Genomic DNA, 19,920 nt, shown 5'->3' on the forward strand with positions numbered 1-19,920 from the left:
GAGTACGACAGTCTTACCTCCCCTACATATGTTTTCGTCACGAGGAATCGCGATCTCGGCTCGAAACAGGAAAATGAGAATTTTCCAAATCCATCTCTAGGATCAAGCAGAATTGACAACCAGGTTAAAAAGTGTTGAAAAGTCATCAGGTTAAAATAAATATATGTATATCTTCCTACAACATTATGTCATTGTACCACTGGCCTCGTGCATATAGCAACCAGGAGACTCTCGCACCATGACTGGGGAACAGTACCTCACAGTCTTAGAAATTGGCACTAGTCCGATAGTCCTTGCCAATTTGCCCAATAGTTAAGGTATCATAAGGACAAGTAGAAATTTGCCATTTTTAAGGGGTTTTGCTATATATTATCATTATAAGGACTAGTGGACTATAAATGTAAGTTTCTCCAACTGTAACCGGAAGATTTACAATGGATGTGGTTTTTTTTATAATTGACGGACGCGTGGAAATCATAACTATTGGACACGCTTGCTGTAAAAGGCGACGATCTTGTCGTAGGAGGCGACTAACGGGATCCGGTGGTCAGGCTCGCTGACTTGGTTCATGCATGTCATCGCATCCCAATTGCGTGGATCGATGCTCGTGATGTCATCACTTGATTGTCTGATCCAGACTAGGATTATTCACAGACTGCCGTCATATAGCTGGAATATTGCTGATTTCGGCGTTAAACAACAAACAAACAACAACAAAAACCCACATCAATAATTGACGATTTCTGTAGTTCACGACAAATCGCATTCTGTATCTTATTGACTGAAAAGGATGTGAAGACCTGTCACGTGCTTATTGGCGCGATTCTCTTTTAACATGTTGATATCGTTATGTGACGTAATCCGTACATCTAATTTGCATATGAATGGTCAATGCAATTATTGATCGCTCTGAGCAAATACATATTGCCATGAACATCAAGACAAAATATTTCTCAAATTTCACTATGTATTTATAGTACATTACATTGTAGCCACTTACAGCTGATTGAAGTTTTTCTGTGAAACACAGAAAACGAAAACAGGCATTCCCAAAGTCCGCGTTATTGGGTAATTGCGACAGAATATCATTTAGGTGGAAAGTGCAAGCAAGTATGATGTTTTGAGATTTTAAACAGGGCGGTTTAGGTGGAAAATAGATATAAATATGCGTAGTCACGATAGCCTTGGGACGCTACGTTTTGGAGACACAAATAAACAGATGGATAATGAGATTCATTAGATAGAACTTTATTATTTTTATATTCATTCTTTCAATTATTCATTTGTATGTTTTCCATTATTACATTCTCAAATGCAAAAAGCATGCAACTTAAAGGTACATTAATACTCGTACATATTGCATTGTTAAAAAGATGTTCAGAAGATTAATGAACTAACTGACACGCATGCATAAATATTATACTATCGAGCTGATATAAGTATATATCAATCCAAGATAGTTGCGCGGACACTAGCAGCTGAAATACACAAGGCACGTGCGTGTGTCCTGATTGGTTCGTAGTTTGTTGAAATCGGAATGTCCGAATCGAGGTGGTAGATAATGAAGTCACATCGTCATAGAAAGCCGACATCTGATTGGTCAAGATCCTAGAAATGTACTCATTTTAACATCGCAAAGAGTATGTGGAAATTAAATTATCTAATAACACCTGCCTCAGCTCTTCCACCGTTTCCGGAGGGCTCATGCCTTGCACACAACCGGACATATCATACCAGCGGGGGATATGAGTATTTTATGCTTGTTTTTTTTTATATCGTTATAAGATACTGCCTTGGGTCAAGCTCCTCAGTGGGCCAGGGACTCTGGAATGTCTGCTGACCACAGGTTGGAGGTTGGAGTTGAGAAACACACACTGTCACAACACGGATGGCCTTAGTGATCTGCTGACCGTTTTATTACAAACCAAACTCCTCCCAGATAGAGACATATTCTGAGAATTTGGACTGGTGTGGAAAGTGAAAATGAAAGTTCCACTCCACTACATATCGGGGGAAACGTAAAAAAACAATTGACACATGTCTGGTGTTGCCTTGCTCTGTGCCATGGCTGGAATACACGTGTGTGCGTGCGTGCGTGCGTACGTATTATGAAACAAAATCAGCATCATGCAGGGAAAATGTATTTAATAAAATATTTCACAGGCTATATATATATATGGGCGTGTGGAGTGTGTGTGTGTGTGTGAGTCACCGAGTAACGGATAGGGAACTACGGATATGACAAACTAATTTCCAAAGTCACTTGACGTTCGTTCTATTCATGTTTACGGTATAATATTGACGCCAAGTATATTTCAGCCACAGAAATCAGGAGTGGCAATACAGGAGACTTATCAACATTGACAACATGAGCATCGATCAACGCAATTGGGATACGATGACATGCACCGACCAAGTCATCGAGGCTGACCACCTGATCCCGTTAGTCGCCTCTAACGACAAGCAAAATCGCCTTTTACGGCAAGCGTCAGCGGGACCGAATCCCGGACCTTCCGCTCTTCGGGAGGACGCTCTACCACTAGACAACGGAGGCGGCCCAAGCTTAAAGTCTCATTGAGTTCGTTCTCTGTGCGGTTTTAATATATTCGCACACCCGGCGAATATGGTCAACATTTCAGCCCCATCGCCTTTTAAACTCCAGCAGCCTATACTAAGCCCTTTCAGCTGTAGGAACGTCAGCTTGAGAGTCCCTTTAATTCTCGTGGTTCCCATTTAGAATGAGTGTTTACTTAACCCTATACCTAATCATATTTCAGGAATAGTTGTTCAAATTCAAATTTGCGTTTTATTCGCACGTGATTCTTAGCATACATGTACAACTGTTATAGACTATAATTGGCACTTCACCTCAATGAATGTTGTTTAACAACTCTCATCATAATCAGAGATGTGAGACATCTGTCTGTTGAGTGTGAGGGAGTGAGAGACATCTGTCTGGTGTGTGAGTGGGAGTGGGAGACATCTGTCTGATGAGTGAGGGGGGGTATTTTACGCAAATACGCAGCTTATCTGTAGCTCTGTTACCCTGAAGATTCCGGGGTAGAATACTTGCCGTAAAAGGCGACTATGCTTGTCGTAAAAGGCGACCAACGGGATCGGGTGGTCAGGCTTGCTGACTTGGTTGACGCATGTCATCGATCCCAATTGCGTAGATCGATGCTTATGATGTCAATCACCGGATTGTCTGGTCCAGACTCGATTATTTTAAAGACCGCCGTCATATAGCTGGAATATTGCTGAGTGCGGCGTTAAACAACAAACAAACACACAAAACAAAATGTTTTACGCTCAGCAATAGTCCAGTTATAAATAATGGAGTCTAGACCAGACAATCCAGTGACACAGGAGCAGCAAACTACGCAGCTCGGATACAATGACACGCATCAACCAAGTCCGCGAACCTGACCACCCGATCCGATAGTCGCCTCTTACGACAAGCATAGTCGCCTTAAAATTACGACAAGCATAGGTTGCTGAAGACAAATTCTAACATGCGGAGACATGCACTAGTCAGACTGTACGCTTTATACGGTCAAATTTGCAGTAAGAATGGTATTGTTTTCTGTTACCGTTATTTTTATATAAATTCTGATAACAATTCAAACATATCACGTCTACACACACGATTTATTTTTCTGTCAGAAATCTCGACCAATCAAATTGTTCTACAACAGTGACACCTGCTTGCGTCATATCTTCCACGGCCTTGTCCACCGGTGACGTCAGAATCACCCCAGACTCCTCACACCCCTTGCAACGAACATCATAACCACCCATGTACTTTTCCATACAAACAGCGCATCGCTTCAAATAGTTGCTGTCGCGAGCTCCACACATACTCAGGTCAACTACGACCTGAAGGTCACCTTTCTGGCCGAAGTGCTGTTGCAGTTGTATGGAGCTCTGTCTGACGCAACTGGTTGTCGTGCACCCACCAATCAAAACTGTTTTAATATTTTCTTCCCGGATTCTCTGAATCCAAGCTTTAACACCGACTGGATCAAAATCTAGGATTCTAGTGTTAGGTTTAATGATCTCTGTGTAGTGTTTGTGTTCAAGACTGGTTGAGACCTCAGAGTCAAACTCGAAGTCATGTTCCCGGCCGAAAAGACAGCGTGTTAACAGAAGCGGGACATCGTCAGAGAGATGCTTCACGATGTGAGCCGACCGAGAGAACACTTGGGAGATGCGTGTGACGTCACCTGGTCCAATTGCTTGCATCCACTGCCCTATGGTGAAAGCCTTCTGGAGATCAATCAAGATAACCCCTATGCGTGAAGAGACGTCCATTGCATCGAATGGTCATGAAGTTATCACTCGAATTCCACACTGCTTCTGAAAATAATAAATAAGTATTTTAGTGAGAACACCAGGAATGAACCATTCACGAGTACCCGGTTCATGATATCATTATCATCATCATCACTATTATAATAGTATTATCACCCTTGACCAATTCGCTCTTCAGTTTCCTTGTCCCTCTCAAATCGAATGACATGAGCCTACACTAAAGATAGTCGGCCAATCATATTACTCTAACAAGCGAGCAAACTCCTGTGCTAATTTCAGTTATGTGAAAGGGCAGATGGTGACATCACTTTCGAATTGATATATACTACACCGGGTAATGGCGGGTTATAATTATTTTAGGTTATTTTAGACAATATAAAAGCTGCATCTTATCACTTTCTGAAACAAAGTTGTTGAGGTAGGTCTGGCTTATTTATGAATCTTGTGTTAATGTAATCTCTGCAGTACACATTTGACGTGATTTTTTAATAAAATTAATTTTAAGTGGTACCAAATTATGAAATAGTAGCACAAACATGCCTACATATTTCAAAGCATGCGCAATTTCTCTGTCACTGTGGATGCACTCTGTATTTGATTCGCATCTGTTTTCAATGGTTGTAGGATTTCGCGTCCAGTAAATCTATTATATGTCCTTGTTTACGTGAAGCTAGCCAACGACTTTCTCATATTGAGTGAAGCGACAGTAAAATATAAATTCCCTAACCATAACTGTCGAAATAAGAAACTAGAAGAAACTCAAGACTTCAATGAGAGGGCGCAATGCTAAACCATTTCCTGTACGTATACCGGTATCCGCCAATTGTCGGAAGACTGATATTGTGTATACTGGCGCCACACCCTGACCGTGTCGATGCAGCCGAGATCCGCTATGGGGACGTCCAACATTGAGACTGTCGCGTCGTCTTGACAGTCGGACCCCATCGCGGCTCTCGGCTAGGGTCGATGGAACTGGAAATAACCACGACACACGATACCTGCAGCTAACAATCCGGCACGCACATGGTGAATGAGGGCTGCCTCCAAGACGGGTGTGATATGTATCGCCGGACAATGAACAGTTCCAATCGTCATCAAAGGTCGATCCGTTCTGGTATTCGGCACCGCACGCCGTTTTCCGTTAGCAGCAATACTTTCCCCGGAATGATACGAGTGGTCACGAATGGAATACTGTCGGACTTTTCTTCTTTCCCGGGTTGGTCATGAGTGTGGCAATAGATTTCCTTAGACAGATAACTCCCAATTTAATGTAGCTGCTTACAATGAGTTACCTCCCTTGGAATATTACGCAAAGCTTTTTGAACGCTTTTTTAGTTATAGCTCAGCGTGTTATTTTTATTTTTGAGAAAATCATGTCGTAATGTGGTACTTTCTTTAACGCACATTTTTATAAGTTCTGAACTATGTGTGTGAATTGGGTGCACAATTAAGATCTATTTATTGTCTTTGGTGGTAATGTATACAGAAATAAAGATTTTTTTCGAAATAAAAAGGTGGGGGTGCGCACCCCCGCACCCCCCGTCTGTATCCGCCCATGCAGCCGATCCCGTTAGTCGCCTCTTACAACAAACATAGTCGCCTGTACTTGTATTTGAAGGCAAGTGTCTTTGGAAGTGAATCGTGTTGAATTCGATACCCGAGGGTGAAACATTAATTGCAAATATAAGAATTGTTGTCATGTTTAATAAAAAACACCTTTAATTGTGAAGATATAAAATACTGTGCGACAACTTTATGTAAACTGCTTGATACCAGAGTACAGCGTTTGTTTTCAAAACCCATTTATTTCGCTTTGTTTCATCTAGATCTGGTATTAGGGACAAAGACAATTTGTCATCTGATTCTAAAATGTATAAGGGCATCAGGGATACATTTGTCGCAACTGAGTTTGAAAAAACATGTGATGCACCGAAACATGATATTTGTAAACACTTTCCAATATGGCGGAAAGTTCACTTCGTCGATCCTATTTTTGTGTATTTTCTGAGATATGGTAAACGATTTTGGGGTTATTGACGACGTTTCAGAATGATCATTAGTGAATGATAACACAGATAACCGTAAATCTTCCATAGCTAGGTTTCAAAACATTCACGAAATGATTTTGTGATTTTGTAAGGTATCAGCAGTTGCGATATTTACGATGTGCCTATTTCTCAGAGGTTTTCAGTAATTATAATTTACCTAATGATATCCCAGATTAAAGAACATCACGAAGAATTAAAAACCGTGACGTGTAGGGGAGATTTTTCGACTTCACAGCGAGGGTAGAAGGGCAAGAAGCAAGGGTGTATTCATGTGCCGCCCTAGGGGTTAGGGTTTCCTAGTTGTGCGAATTATTCAGCGAATGTAAGTATAATGCTTGTTATACCATCCCTGTAACAATACTCGGATAACTTTGTTTCTGTTGCCTGGAGACAATGTCACATTGTATTTATTGACCACAACTCGTTAAACTGAAATCTGAACCCAGCCATCACGTGACGGGATGTCAGTTATTGACAACCCCTATGGTGTTATACGACGTCATAGGTGGTGTCAGTTTTCATTTTTGTAAGTGGTGGGATATTTGTCGGTCACCTCTGCAAGACATGCAATGAAATTATTCTATTTAAAAACATGCCAGCCGCCCATAGGAATATCAAACTGCCGCCCCCTAAGTCTACAACACTCAATCATACGGTGCCAACACAACTATACAAATCTGTCGTGTCGCTTGCCTGCCACAAGTCTTGTCTACAGCTCATATATTGAATAAAACAGTCCTCACCACCCCGTTCTCATTCCTAGCAGCCTGTACTCATCTCCTTCTCTAGCAGCCTTCTCTCACATCATTCTCAGTTCTAGCAACCTATACTCATCCCAATATTCTCTCTGGTTGCATATACTCATCTTATTCTCAGCTCTAGCAGCCTATACTCATCCCAGCTCCAGTAACCTATACTCATCCCAGCTCCAGTAACCTATACTCATCCCCTTCTCAGTTCTAGCAGCCTATACTCATCCTATTCTCAGTTCTAGCAGTCTATGCTTATCTCCTCAGCTCTAGCAGCCAATACTCATCTCCTCAGCTCTAGCAGCCTATAGTCATCCCCTTCTCAGCTCTAGCAGCCAATACTCATTCCCTTCTCAGCTCTAGCGGCCAATACTCATTCCCTTCTCAGCTCTAGCGGCCTATACTCATTCCCTCCTCAGCTCTAGCAGCCAATACTCATTCCCTTCTCAGCTCTAGCGGCCTATACTTATCTCCTTCTCAGCTCTAGCAGCCAATACTCATTCCCTTCTCAGCTCTAGCAGTCTATACTCATTCCCTTCTCAGCTCTAGCAGCCAATACTCATTCCCTTCTCAGCTCTAGCAGCCAATATTCATTCCCTTCTCAGCTCTAGCGGCCTATACTTATCTCCTTCTCAGCTCTAGCAGCCAATACTCATTCCCTTCTCAGCTCTAGAAGCCAATACTCATTCCCTTCTCAGCTCTAGCGGCCTATTCTCATTCCCTCCTCAGCTCTAGCAGCCAATACTCATTCCCTTCTCAGCTCTAGCAGCCAATACTCATTCCCTTCTCAGCTCTAGCAGCCAATACTCATTCCCTTCTCAGCTCTAGCGGCCTATATTCATCCCCTTCTCAGCTCTAGCAGCCTATACTCATCTCCTTCTCAGCTCTAGCAGTCTATACTCATCTCCTTCTCAGCTCTAGCAGCCTATACTCATCTCCTTCTCAGCTCTAGCAGCCTATACTCATCTCCTTCTCAGCTCTAGCAGTCTATACTCATCTCCTTCTCAGCTCTAGCAGCCTACACTCATCCCATTCTCAGCTCTAGCAGCCTATACTCATCCCCTTCTCATCTCTAGCAGCCTATACTCATCTCCTTCTCAGCTCTAGCAGCCTATACTCATCTCAGCTCTCTAGCAGCCTATACTCATCCCCTTCTCAGCTCTAGCAGCCTATACTCATCTCCTTCTCAGCTCTAGCAGCCTATACTCATCTCCTTCTCAGCTCTAGCAGCCTATACTCATCTCCTTCTCAGCTCTAGCAGCCTATACTCATTCCCTCCTCAGCTCTAGCAGCTTTGGCTCATCTCTAGCAGCCAGTGCTTATCCCATTTTCAGCGCTAGCAGCCTATAATAATATTCACATTCACATTACAGGAAGGTCCCGACATTAAGACATTCGTTATTAAATACTACTGTCAGCCGCAGGTATGCTAGTCAACCACTTCGTGACTGACACCAAACTCAGAAATGACCTGCGGAACGCCAGTGGCGTTAACGTTTCTACCCCTACAGTGTGTAATCAACTTGTTACTGATGTACCTGTATACTGTCTAGACTTCAGCGGTCGTCGTGCCCGAATGTGACGTAGACAATGACATTTCAGGATTTCAACGTAGCAGAACATGACTCCTATGGAGGGGGCTCAACCATGATGGGATCAGTAGAGCTGGATGAACCCATCTCCATGCCCTACAGCGGGACACGATGACGGGTGTGCGCTACTGGGATGCCATTCTGGATGGGTTTGTGAGATCGCATGCTGGTGCAATTGATCGGACTTCAACCTCTTAGACAATAAAGCACGACCTCATCGTGCCAGGGTCGTTGATGCCCACCTAGAGCAGGAGACTATTGTCCGCATGGAGTGACCAACCCGGTCAACTCTATCGAACACATGTTAGAAGAGCTGCAGATCGCCCTCTCATGACGCCCAGTCCTTCTCACAACTCCACAGGAACTCGGCAATGCTGACCGTTGTACAATCTTTCCTTGCCAGACACTTATTGGGAGCTAGTGTGTGATCGCATCACGTGGATCACATACGCGCAACTGAGAATTGTTCTTTGGACACTGAATTTAATTTCGTGATTTTTGGACGTTTCAGTTTTGGTCAGATACTCTCATTTTGATGGGGAATTCGACTGATTATTGGTCACATGGTGTTTGTTTACTTTGTGTGGCACATGGCAACGGACTTTTGTTCATTTAACATGTCTTGACGCAATATTGTTTTGGGCTATTTCAAAGAATGCACACAGTCTTTGAGTAATATATTCGGACACAATAAAGGTATATACGTGGGTCCTATCTTCAGACTTCCACAACGATCTGTTACATGCAGCTGCATTGAGATACTGGGAATATAGGTCTGTACACAATAAATCTCCCCACGACCGTCTCGGGTTTCAACTACGATCTGTTGAAGGCTCTTGTTAGTTACATATCACGAGATTGGTCATGCGAACGAGCGCGATAGTCGACAGTTACAATGGTGACGGTTGTGTTTATTGCTTATATTGTTTGGTTGTGTCACGAATCGGCAGGTATTTGTGTCACGCATGCTATACGGGGCGACCTGAGAAGACTTGCTCTACCGACAGCTGGTTTGCATATTTACTTTAATATGCAGTCGTTATATAACTGATATTTGCTCTACCTGTAAACAAAATTTGGTTCCATGCGTGTATAAGTTACAGCGGAACTGGGGGCACGGGGGGCCCAGTCGCCTAAGGCGTCGCGATTTGCTGTACAGATTTGCGTCCCTTTGGCACGCCAGAAACCTATGATTGTGGGTTCGAATCCCAGATCGACCTGATATTGATTCTAGGTTTGTCAGCACCATAACCGTGCTCGTTGGTTTCACCGAAGTTTTTTACGTCTTAGACCCGCATCACTTCGGGCTTTCCTCCCACATTCAGCTCACACGAAGCGATATAGCTGGAATACTGTTAAAAGCGGCGTACACTCACTCACTCAGTACAGCGGAACTTTTACAACCAACATTTGTTGCATTGGAGGAGCCTATAGTTTTCTTTGTTGTTCATATTGCACACGAACAATATACAGGAACAGCGCTCATAAACACACCCAAACACTTGTTCCTGTCACCCGGAACTGTTCACGACAGGGTCGGGACATTTTAACTGCAATTTTATGTATTAAATTCTGATATTTCTTTCCGGGGCGGAATTATATTTGAACAGAACAAAACCATGCATACCTACGGACATCTGGTTTGCATATTTACTTGGATATGCAGTCGTTACGGATGGGAGACGTTGTGTTTACAGGCATCGCGGGGAACGTTATGCACGAAACTCCAGACAAGAAGACTTATAAATGTAGAAGATAATTTCAACATTTCTAAGTAATGTACCAAACATTGTATGCGTATTTAAAAATGACTGTGTGATTAACCGCCTTCCACTCAGCTGGCACGCCGTCGGTGGACTTGATCGTAAGGTACCTAGGGGGCAACTCATAAAGGCTTCTATTTCCCCATCCGACAAAATCACTATTAAGGGGTGGAGAATTCACTATTTTGACTTGTACCATACGTTCCCGTGTTTTTCAGAGGAACAATTGACTTGCCGTTGCATGTGTTTGTGACGGGTTCCGCCGGTGCCTTTTCGCGAATACCTGGCATCAACACTTTTTGATAGTGATACATAAACACAAGCATATAAAACAGTCGGAATCGTACAATGGACTCGTCTTACAGCAGATCGCTTCTATTATTATGGAAAAGGATTTTGTCGCTTTTGTTTTGTAATAGCTCACATCAATAAATACTAAAGACATCTGTTATTGTCATACCTTTATACGGAACCTTAGTCACTCAGTATCGTTGAAATATACACTACCTTCCTCGGAGTTGCTTCACATTCCTGTTGTGTTGTGTGCTAAGGACATTCATACAGGGAGCCATTGTTGCTGTGATTTCCTTCCTGAAAATTACTTTGAGGATGTCAACCTTTAGCAATTTAGATTTAAAGGGAAGGAATCAACACTGAACGAATTATGTGAGTTTTATCCGCTGTCAAGCAGTTGAACTGTTCACTCGTGTGGTATGTGTCTCTGACATGCGCTATAGTTAGAATAAAGGCATACTATAGCTGTACTGTCACATGTGTGATCACTGTACTGTCACGTGTGTGATCACTGTACTGTCACATGTGTGATCACTGTACTGTCACGTGGAGTGATCACTGTACTGTCACGTGTGTGATCACTGTACTGTCACGTGTGTGATCACTGTACTGTCACATGTGTGATCACTGTACTGTCACATGTGTGATCACTGTACTGTCACGTGTGTGATCACTGTACTGTCACATGTGTGATATATCTGTACTGTCACTTGTGTGATATGACTGTACTGTCACGTGTGTGATATCATTGTGCTGTCACGTGTGTGATATGACTGTACTGTCATGTGTGACATTGGCTGTACTGTCACGTGTGCGATATGGCTGCGCTGTCACGTGTGATATTGGCGGTACTGTCACGCTGTACTGTCACGTGTGTGATATTGGCTGTACTGTCACATATGTCATATTGGCTGTACTGTCACGAGTGTGATATTGGCGGTACTGTCACGTGTGTGATATGGCTGTACTGTCACGCTGTACTGTTACGTGAGTGATATTGGCTGTACTGTCACGTGTGTGATATGGCTGTACCGTAACGTGTGTGACATGGCGGTACTGTCACGTGTATCACAGTGTGTGATATTGGCTGTACTATCACGTGTGTAATATGGTCGTGCTGCCACATGTGTGATATGGCTGTACTATCACGTGTGTGATATGGTCGTGCTGTCACATGTGTGACATGGCGGTAATGTTACGTGTGTAATATGGCGGAACTGTCACGTGTGTGATATGGCGGTACTGTCACGTTGTACTGTCACGTGTGACACGCCTGTACTGTTACGTGTGTGATATGGCTGTACTGTCACGCTGTACTGTCACGTGTGTGTGATACTTGCTGTACTGTCACGTGTGTGATATGGTTGTATTGTCACGTGTGTGATATGGCGGCACTGTCACGCTGACTGTCACGTGTGTGATATGGCTGTACTGTCACGTGTGTGATATTGGTTGTACTATCACGTGTGTGATATGGCGAAACTGTCACGTGTGTGATATCGCTATACTGTCACGTGTGTGACATGGCGGTACTGTCACGCTGTACTGTCACGTGTGAGATATGGCTGTTCTGTCACGTGTGTGATATCGCTATACTGTCACGTGTGACATGGCGGTAGTGTCACGCTGTACTGTCACGTGTGTGATATGGCTATATTGTCACGTGTGTGATATGGCGGCACTGTCACGCTGTACTGTCATGTGTGTGAGATATGGCTGTTCTGTCACGTGTGTGATATGGCTGCACTGTCACGTGTGTGATATCGCTATACTGTCACGTGTGACATGGCGGTAGTGTCACGCTGTACTGTCACGTGTGTGATATGGCTATATTGTCACGTGTGTGATATGGCGGCACTGTCACGCTGTACTGCCATGTGTGTGAGATATGGCTGCTCTGTCACGTGTGTGATATGGCTGTACTGTCACATGTGTGATATCGCTATACTGTCACGTGTGACATGGCCGTACTGTCATGCTGTACTGTCACGTGTGTGATGTGGCTGTATTGTCACATATGTGATATCGCTATACTGTCACGTGTGACATGGCCGTACTGTCACGCTGTACTGTCACGAGTGTGATATGGCTGCACTGCCACGTCTGTGATGTGGCTGTACTGTCACGTCTGTGCTGTACTGTCACGTGTGTGATACGGCTGTACTGTCACATGTGTGATACGGCTGTACTGTCACGTGTGTGATATGGCTGTACTGTCACATGTGTGATATGGCTGTACTGTCACGTGTGTGATATGGCTGTACTGTCACATGTGTGATATGGCTGTACTGTCACGTGTGTGATATGGCTGTACTGTCACATGTGTGATATGGCTGTACTGTCACGTGTGTGATATGGCTGTACTGCCACGTGTGTGATGTTGTTGTACTGTCACCTGTGTGACATGGCGGTACTATCACGTGTGTGAAATGGCTGTACTGTCACGTGTGTGATATGACGGTACTGTCACGTGTGTGATATGGCTGTACTGTCACGTGTGTGATATGGCTGAACTGTCACGTGTGTGACATAGCGGTACTGCCACGCTGTACTGTCACGTGTGTGGAATGGCTGTACTGTCACGTGTGTGATATGACGGTACTTTCACGTGTGTGATATGGCTGTACTGTCACGTGTGTGACATAGCGGTACTGCCACGCTGTACTGTCACGTGTGTGATATGGCTGTACTGTCACGTGTGTGATATGGCTGTACTGTCACGTGTGCGACATAGCGGTACTGCCACGCTGTACTGTCACGTGTGTGAAATGGCTGTACTGTCACGTGTGTGATATGACGGTACTGTCACGTGTGTGATATGGCTGTACTGTCACGTGTCTGATATGGCTGTACTGTCACGTGTGTGATATGGCTGTACTGTCACGTGTGTGATATGACGGTACTGTCACGTGTGTGGAATGGCTGTACTGTCACGTGTGTGATATGACGGTACTTTCACGTGTGTGATATGGCGGTACTGTCACGTGCGTGATATGGCTGTACTGTCACGTGTGTGATATGGCTGTACTGTCACGTGTGTGATATGGCTGTACTGTCAGAGGGGTGGAACGTTGTGGCAGGCCAAGACCCTCACTACTTACAACTATCCTCCTCCATGAAGATGGCGTCTTGATAACTGACTTCCAGCTGACTGCAGCGCTCAGCACATGATGGTAGTACACGCCACGCCACCTGGAATGCACCTCCGGTATTCTAACGTCAATACACCTCTTCTTTTATCATGTCAGTATTTTACCTGCCACCGGAAATATTTTCTAGCGCGACCTTGCGGAAAACATCAAATTCGTTTTGCATGTTATCAGTGTGAACCATACTCTCATCACTTACGCATAGGGATGACTGGTGTTTTTGACGAGGTTCGTTTGTCTGTGATCTTCTCAGGCACAGGATGATAGCGGAAGAAGCTTGTCGGGCTTGTCATATATTTCTTGATTTATGGATCCGACAACCTTAAAGTCGAAAATTCAAAGAGAGAAATAAATCAGAATGTTTTTTAGACAGCCGACGATAAAGATCGTTTTGACAATAGAAATCTCACTCAAGCTGTCACCCTAGCCGCCATGTCCACCAACATGTCCCAACACCGGTCAAAGTCTTGAACAAAGTGCATGATATAAAACGAATACTTCTCTGACAACACACCTATACACACTCCACAGAAACAGTATTTGCCATGGTTTAAAGTCAGAAACGCCTCCTTGTCTTGACGAACCTGAAATAGCCTGTAGGTGACAGGTCTGACGTCACAACCAGCAGCTGTTCTCTTTCTTTATTGTTTTGTTTGTTTGTTGTTTAACGCCACACTCAGCAAAAATTTAAGCTTTATGACAGCGGTCTGTAAATTATCGAGTCTGGACCAGATAATCCAGTGACTGACATCATGAGCATCGATCCACGCAATTGGGATACGCTTGGGAGCGGGCTTGACCACCCGATCCCGTTAGTCGCCTCTCACGACAAGCATAGTCGCCTTTTACGGCAAGCATGGGTTGCTGAAGACCTATTCTACCCCGGATTTTCAGGGGACAAGCATGGGTTGCTGAAGACCTATTCTACCCCGGATATTCAGGAGAGATCTCTGCTCTGGAAGAGGGAGCCAGCAAAGACTCAGTTTGTCAACCCTTCAAGTTGTCCGTGCTGTGCATTCTTTGATACCATGGGGACCCTTTTTCAGACCATGGATGTCGGGGACATATTCAGCTCATCCAGGGCAAGACACGGACACATTCTTTGTTATGGTCAATGGATGTTTTGCCAAGAAGTTAACTTGAGTGAGTGAGTTTGACTTAACGCTACTTCGAGCAGAATTCCAGTTACAGCACAGCGTGTCAGCCTAATGTATTGGAACCCACAATAATGTTTCTTGCAAGCCCAAGGGACGCAACGCTGCACAGTGATTTGCGGCGCCTAAGACGACAGGGCCACCCGTGCCGCTGAAATTAGGTTGAGAGGGTAGAATTAAGATTAATTTGTTTAGCTCAATCTTCTTTTAATCTAGTCATAAAGCCGGTTCAGAAACAATAAGTACTGATTTTGTTTGAAGTACAGGGTGTTTATTATTGTTACATTAGCTGTATATGTTTTCGCTTCTGTCAGAGAAAACTTCACTTTTTAAGGTATTCCCTGTGGCTAGAGACTATGTACAATGCATTTGATCAAATATTATCAATACAGTTAACGCCCTGTGGGGACCCGGATTAGAACAGATCTTCAGCAACCCATGCTTGCTGTAAAAAACGACTTGGGTTGAGAAAAAGACTTGCAACAATGTGTTTTTGTGGCAAAAAAATTCTTTTCAGCAGTTTTTTTCGATAACCTCCCCCTCTCCGTCTTTAGCTGACCATGATACATACACTTGGTAGATGAATCGAATATTTTTACAAGGAATCAAATTTGTGAATTCATACCTCAGTTACAAAATATATATTTCACATCACCTGGTCAAATGAGGTCGAGTGTACCACAAATGCAGCCCCGATCACGTGTTTGTCCAGGTGTGTTATGTATAGAACTGGTTGTATCATCTCGGAAATATCTCCTTACATCTCCTCTCAAAGACAATTCAGACAGTCTGAGTGGAGTTTCTTTCTCCCTGTGAATCGTGGACATGTCACTATTTGAGCAGGTCACATGGGGTACATTGGTATATTAAAACCAAGATGTGATCCGTGAAGATCCGGGGTAGAATATAGGTCTTCAGCTACCCATGCTCGTCGTAAGAGGCGACTAACGGGACCAGGGGGTCAGACTCGCTTACATGGTTAATGCATGTCATGTATCTCAATTGCGTGCGTGGATCGATGCTCATGATGTCATTCAGTGGATTGTCTGGTCCAGACACGCTTATTTACAGATTGCCGTCATATAGCTGGGTAACCGATGTAAAGATACACCGGCATCGTAAACTGTTAAGTAAGTTACGTCCATGTCTGGATTATGTAAAGACACACATGCATCGTAAACTGTAAAGTAAGTTACGTCCATGTCTAGACTATGTAAAGACACACCTGCATCGTAAACTGTAAAGTAAGTTACGTCCATGTCTAGATTATGTAAAGACACACCTGCATCATGAACTGTAAAGTAAGTTACGTCCATGTGTAGACTATGTAAAGACACACCTGCATCGTAAACTGTAAAGTAAGTTACGTCCATGTCTAGACTATGTAAAGACACACCTGCATCGTAAACTGTAAAGTAAGTTACGTCCATGTCTAGACTATGTAAAGACACACCTGCATCCATAAACTGTGACGTAAGTAACGTCCATGTCTAGACTATGTAAAGACACACCTGCATCATAAAATGTAAAGTAAGTTACGTCCATGTCTAGACTATGTAAAGACACACCTGCATCATAAAATGTAAAGTAAGTTACTTTACTGTCGCATCCTCAAGTTATCAAATGTATTATCTCATTCTACTTTGATAAATACCTTGCATCTTTTTTCCGTACCACAGCTTCCTGTTCAGCCCGATTTGAATAGTGATAAAAATACCCATTCAATCAAATTTCTCTCAAAAGATATATTCTGTACTAACAAGTCAGAGATTGGAGTGATGGAGGTAGTGGCCACTTCCAAATTGATGGCATCGAATGGGGCAAGGGTGTTAATCACAACAGGGGATATCATACCCTGGATAAGAGAGGATGATGTCGGATCATTCAACCAGCATCTCTCATCCCTCATTTCTTGACTTAAGGTTTATGGATGTTCTGAGGGCATTTGGCATGGGAAGGTCGAAGTTTTAATAAAGACAAATATGGGCAGCTCAATATTTGTTTCTAAATGGCATAATGTTGTAGTAAGGTCTGATTAGGGAAACAGTAACTGCTGATTCTGTTAAAAGTGCAGGTTGTTTACTTTTTGTACATGATCTTTTCCTTGGTAGAGAAGGCTTTGCACTCATTTGGTGTTTATGACCTATAATTAAAAGAATCTGGACCAGACAATCGAGTGATCAATATTGTGAGCACTGATCCATGCTGTTGGGGATCGACTACACACGATGACCCCAGTCATTAAGTTTGACCACTAGGTCACCTCTTGTCATGCTTATAACCAGCATAGGCTCCTCGCGACCAATTTAATCTGGAATCCCCATTAGAAGTTCCTGAGGACCAATTCTTATATGGAATTGGAACGCTAGGTTCTTCGGACCAAATCTAACCCAGAATCCCAATGCTAGGTTCCTGGGGACCAATTCTAACCCGGAATCGGATTGCTAGGTTCCTGGGACCAATTCCAACCCAGAATCCCAATGCTAGATTCCTGGGGACCCATTCCAACCCAGAAACCCAACAATAAGTTCATGGGGACCAGTTCTAACCTGCAATCACAACACTAGCTTCATGAGGACCAATTCTAATCCCCATGGGAAGTTCTTGGGGACCAATAACCTGGAATCCCCATGGGAAGTTCTAGGGGACCAATAACCTGGAATCTCCATGGGAAGTTCTTGGGGACCAATAACCTCGAATCCCCATTGGAAGTTCTTGGGGACCAATAACTTGGAATCCCATTGGGAGTTCTTGGGGACCAATAACCTGGAATCCCCATGGGAAGTTCTTATGGACCAATAACCTGGAATCCCCATGGGAAGTTCTTATGGACCAATAACCTGGAATCCCCATGGGAAGTTCTTATGGACCACTTCTAACTCAGAATCCCAACATTAAGTTTCTGGGGTCCAGTTCTAACCCAGAATCCCAATGCTAGGTTCCTGGGGACCAATTCTAACCTGGAATCCCCACAGTTGCCTTGTCCTGATATGAGTAAGCATCTTATCAATTATTATTAAAACGTGAAATTATTTTAAGTTTAATTTTTTTATCTTCAGTTTTCTTACTCATAAAAATTAATATAGTATTTTTTATTTTTATTTTTTTCTCATTGTGCAAGTGTCAGCTTAATTTCTCTTTAAAACTGTTACCATGGCTACCATTAAATCACAGTCAATCATTCCTAATCCCGTCAAATCTTCTAGGAGTGAGTTCAGTTTAATGCCACTAGTATTTCAGTTATATCTGTGTGGGAAGAGACCTAAAGGTGACACAGATGCCCACCAGCTTTTCTACGTTCATGAGAACCTCAAGTTGAAGTAAGAATTTGCCCAATGTGCCGGAATAATTGTCTTGACGATGAGCTTCACATCTTACTAACCTGTATCATGTATTCAGACAAAAGTTACATTTAAGTTCGGATTGTTCAGCAATATATTTGAATGATGATGGTGTTTTATCTGATGTACAGAAGTTCTGTTTTTAAAGGACAACAGGGACATCAGTAAATACTGTCAGAACCTTTATCACATTAAGCTCCACCTTGAGCATTGTTACATCCTTAATGAGTGTGCGGGTAAATACTATATGTTATGCATGGCAAATTGCAGCACCTCAGATGACTGGGCCACCCTTGTATGAAGATGCAGTACATATCACTTTACTATGAGTGAGTGAGTGAGTGAGCGAGCGAGTGAGTTGGGTTTAACGCCGCTTTTAACAGTATTCCAGTTATATCACGGCGTGTCAGCTTAATGTGGGAGGAAAGCCCCAAGTGATGCAGGTCTCAGACATTTACCACTTCAGTGAAACCCATGGGCACTGGTATGGTGTTGACAAACCTAGAAACATAATCGGGGCGAACCGGGATTCGAACCCACAATCATAGGTTTGTGGCGTGCCCAAAGGAAGCAACTCTGCACAGCGAATCGCGGCGCCTTAGACGACAGGCCAGCTATGACTTCCAGGATGTCACTTAAAGATATATTAACAGTTGGTTTAATATTGATATTTTTGTTACAAGTAAATGGAGAGGGCAAACAAGATCACTTACAACTATCCTTACTTATTTTCAGGCTTGTGACTTATAATTGGTCAGTCTAGAAATATAACCATCAATAAAGTTTAAAACATAACGCGAATCGGGCTCAGAAACAACAGGAAAAAAATAATCAACAGCATATTCTTTTCTATTTGGAACTGCCTGTTTATGCTCATTTTAAGATACAGAAATCCGCTGATTTTATCCCGATTGCTACATTCCATACCAAGAAATTAGAAAGGAATTTAGTTGGAATTTTTTACTTGGTATCTGGGAAACACTACCAACATGATCAACCCAACCTGTGTCTTTGTAAATCAAGACTCTTGAGATACATTGGGGATGCAGAAATCCGTTACAAGAGAAAAACCTCATCTTCCTGAGGCAAAGGTATTAACTGACTATAAAAGTCTAGCCTACCTTGCCGAACTAGGCTAGCATAATGGAGTTATTTTTGGGCTGGAATAATGAGTCTATGCATAGTCCAATCAAAACTGCGTAAACTGCCGTACAGATTTTGTTAAATTGCAGGATTTGCAAAACATGTGTACCGCCAACTTGGCATCAACAGATATTTTCCAAATCACTTATTATGTTTTTAATCAAAGTGCTTACGTGGTTTGATGCACTTCACGAAGAAAATTCCGTTTTATTACAATACACATTTTGATTATCGAACTTGCCTGGGCGCTGCCATTTTGTTTGAAGTAAATGTAAGTGATATGAGAGGTGGAATCTGGTCAATCGGAGGGACAAAGAAGGGACATAACTCGTAATAGCAACTGGTGGCACTTTGATGAAGCCCAGAAATTCCAGCC

The 19,920-nt window shown here is 43.2% G+C and overlaps 1 protein-coding gene across 3 annotated transcripts; it reads right to left on the reverse strand.

Annotated features, from left to right (window-relative positions):
• Window positions 1-3,634: 3,634 nt before the first annotated feature.
• Window positions 3,635-11,033, reverse strand: LOC124122583. Of its 3 annotated transcripts, none has more exons than XM_048388459.1 (2): window positions 10,971-11,033; window positions 3,635-4,356 (listed from the first exon to the last, which is right to left on the reverse strand). In XM_048388459.1, the coding sequence occupies exon 2, from the start codon at window positions 4,309-4,311 to the stop codon at window positions 3,649-3,651; it is 663 nt and encodes a 220-aa protein (XP_048244416.1). In that variant the 5' UTR covers window positions 4,312-4,356; window positions 10,971-11,033; the 3' UTR covers window positions 3,635-3,648. The 3 variants fall into 3 exon arrangements, with proteins under 3 accessions (XP_048244416.1, XP_046341611.1, XP_046341612.1); XM_046485655.2 differs by lacking the exon at window positions 10,971-11,033 and adding an exon at window positions 5,310-5,588; XM_046485656.2 differs by lacking the exon at window positions 10,971-11,033 and adding an exon at window positions 5,122-5,303.
• Between the last annotated feature and the right edge of the window lie 8,887 nt (window positions 11,034-19,920).

This window comes from Haliotis rufescens, unplaced genomic scaffold (assembly GCF_023055435.1).
Source record: "Haliotis rufescens isolate VD_foot unplaced genomic scaffold, xgHalRufe1.0.p SCAF_71, whole genome shotgun sequence".
Classification (NCBI taxonomy): domain Eukaryota; kingdom Metazoa; phylum Mollusca; class Gastropoda; order Lepetellida; family Haliotidae; genus Haliotis; species Haliotis rufescens.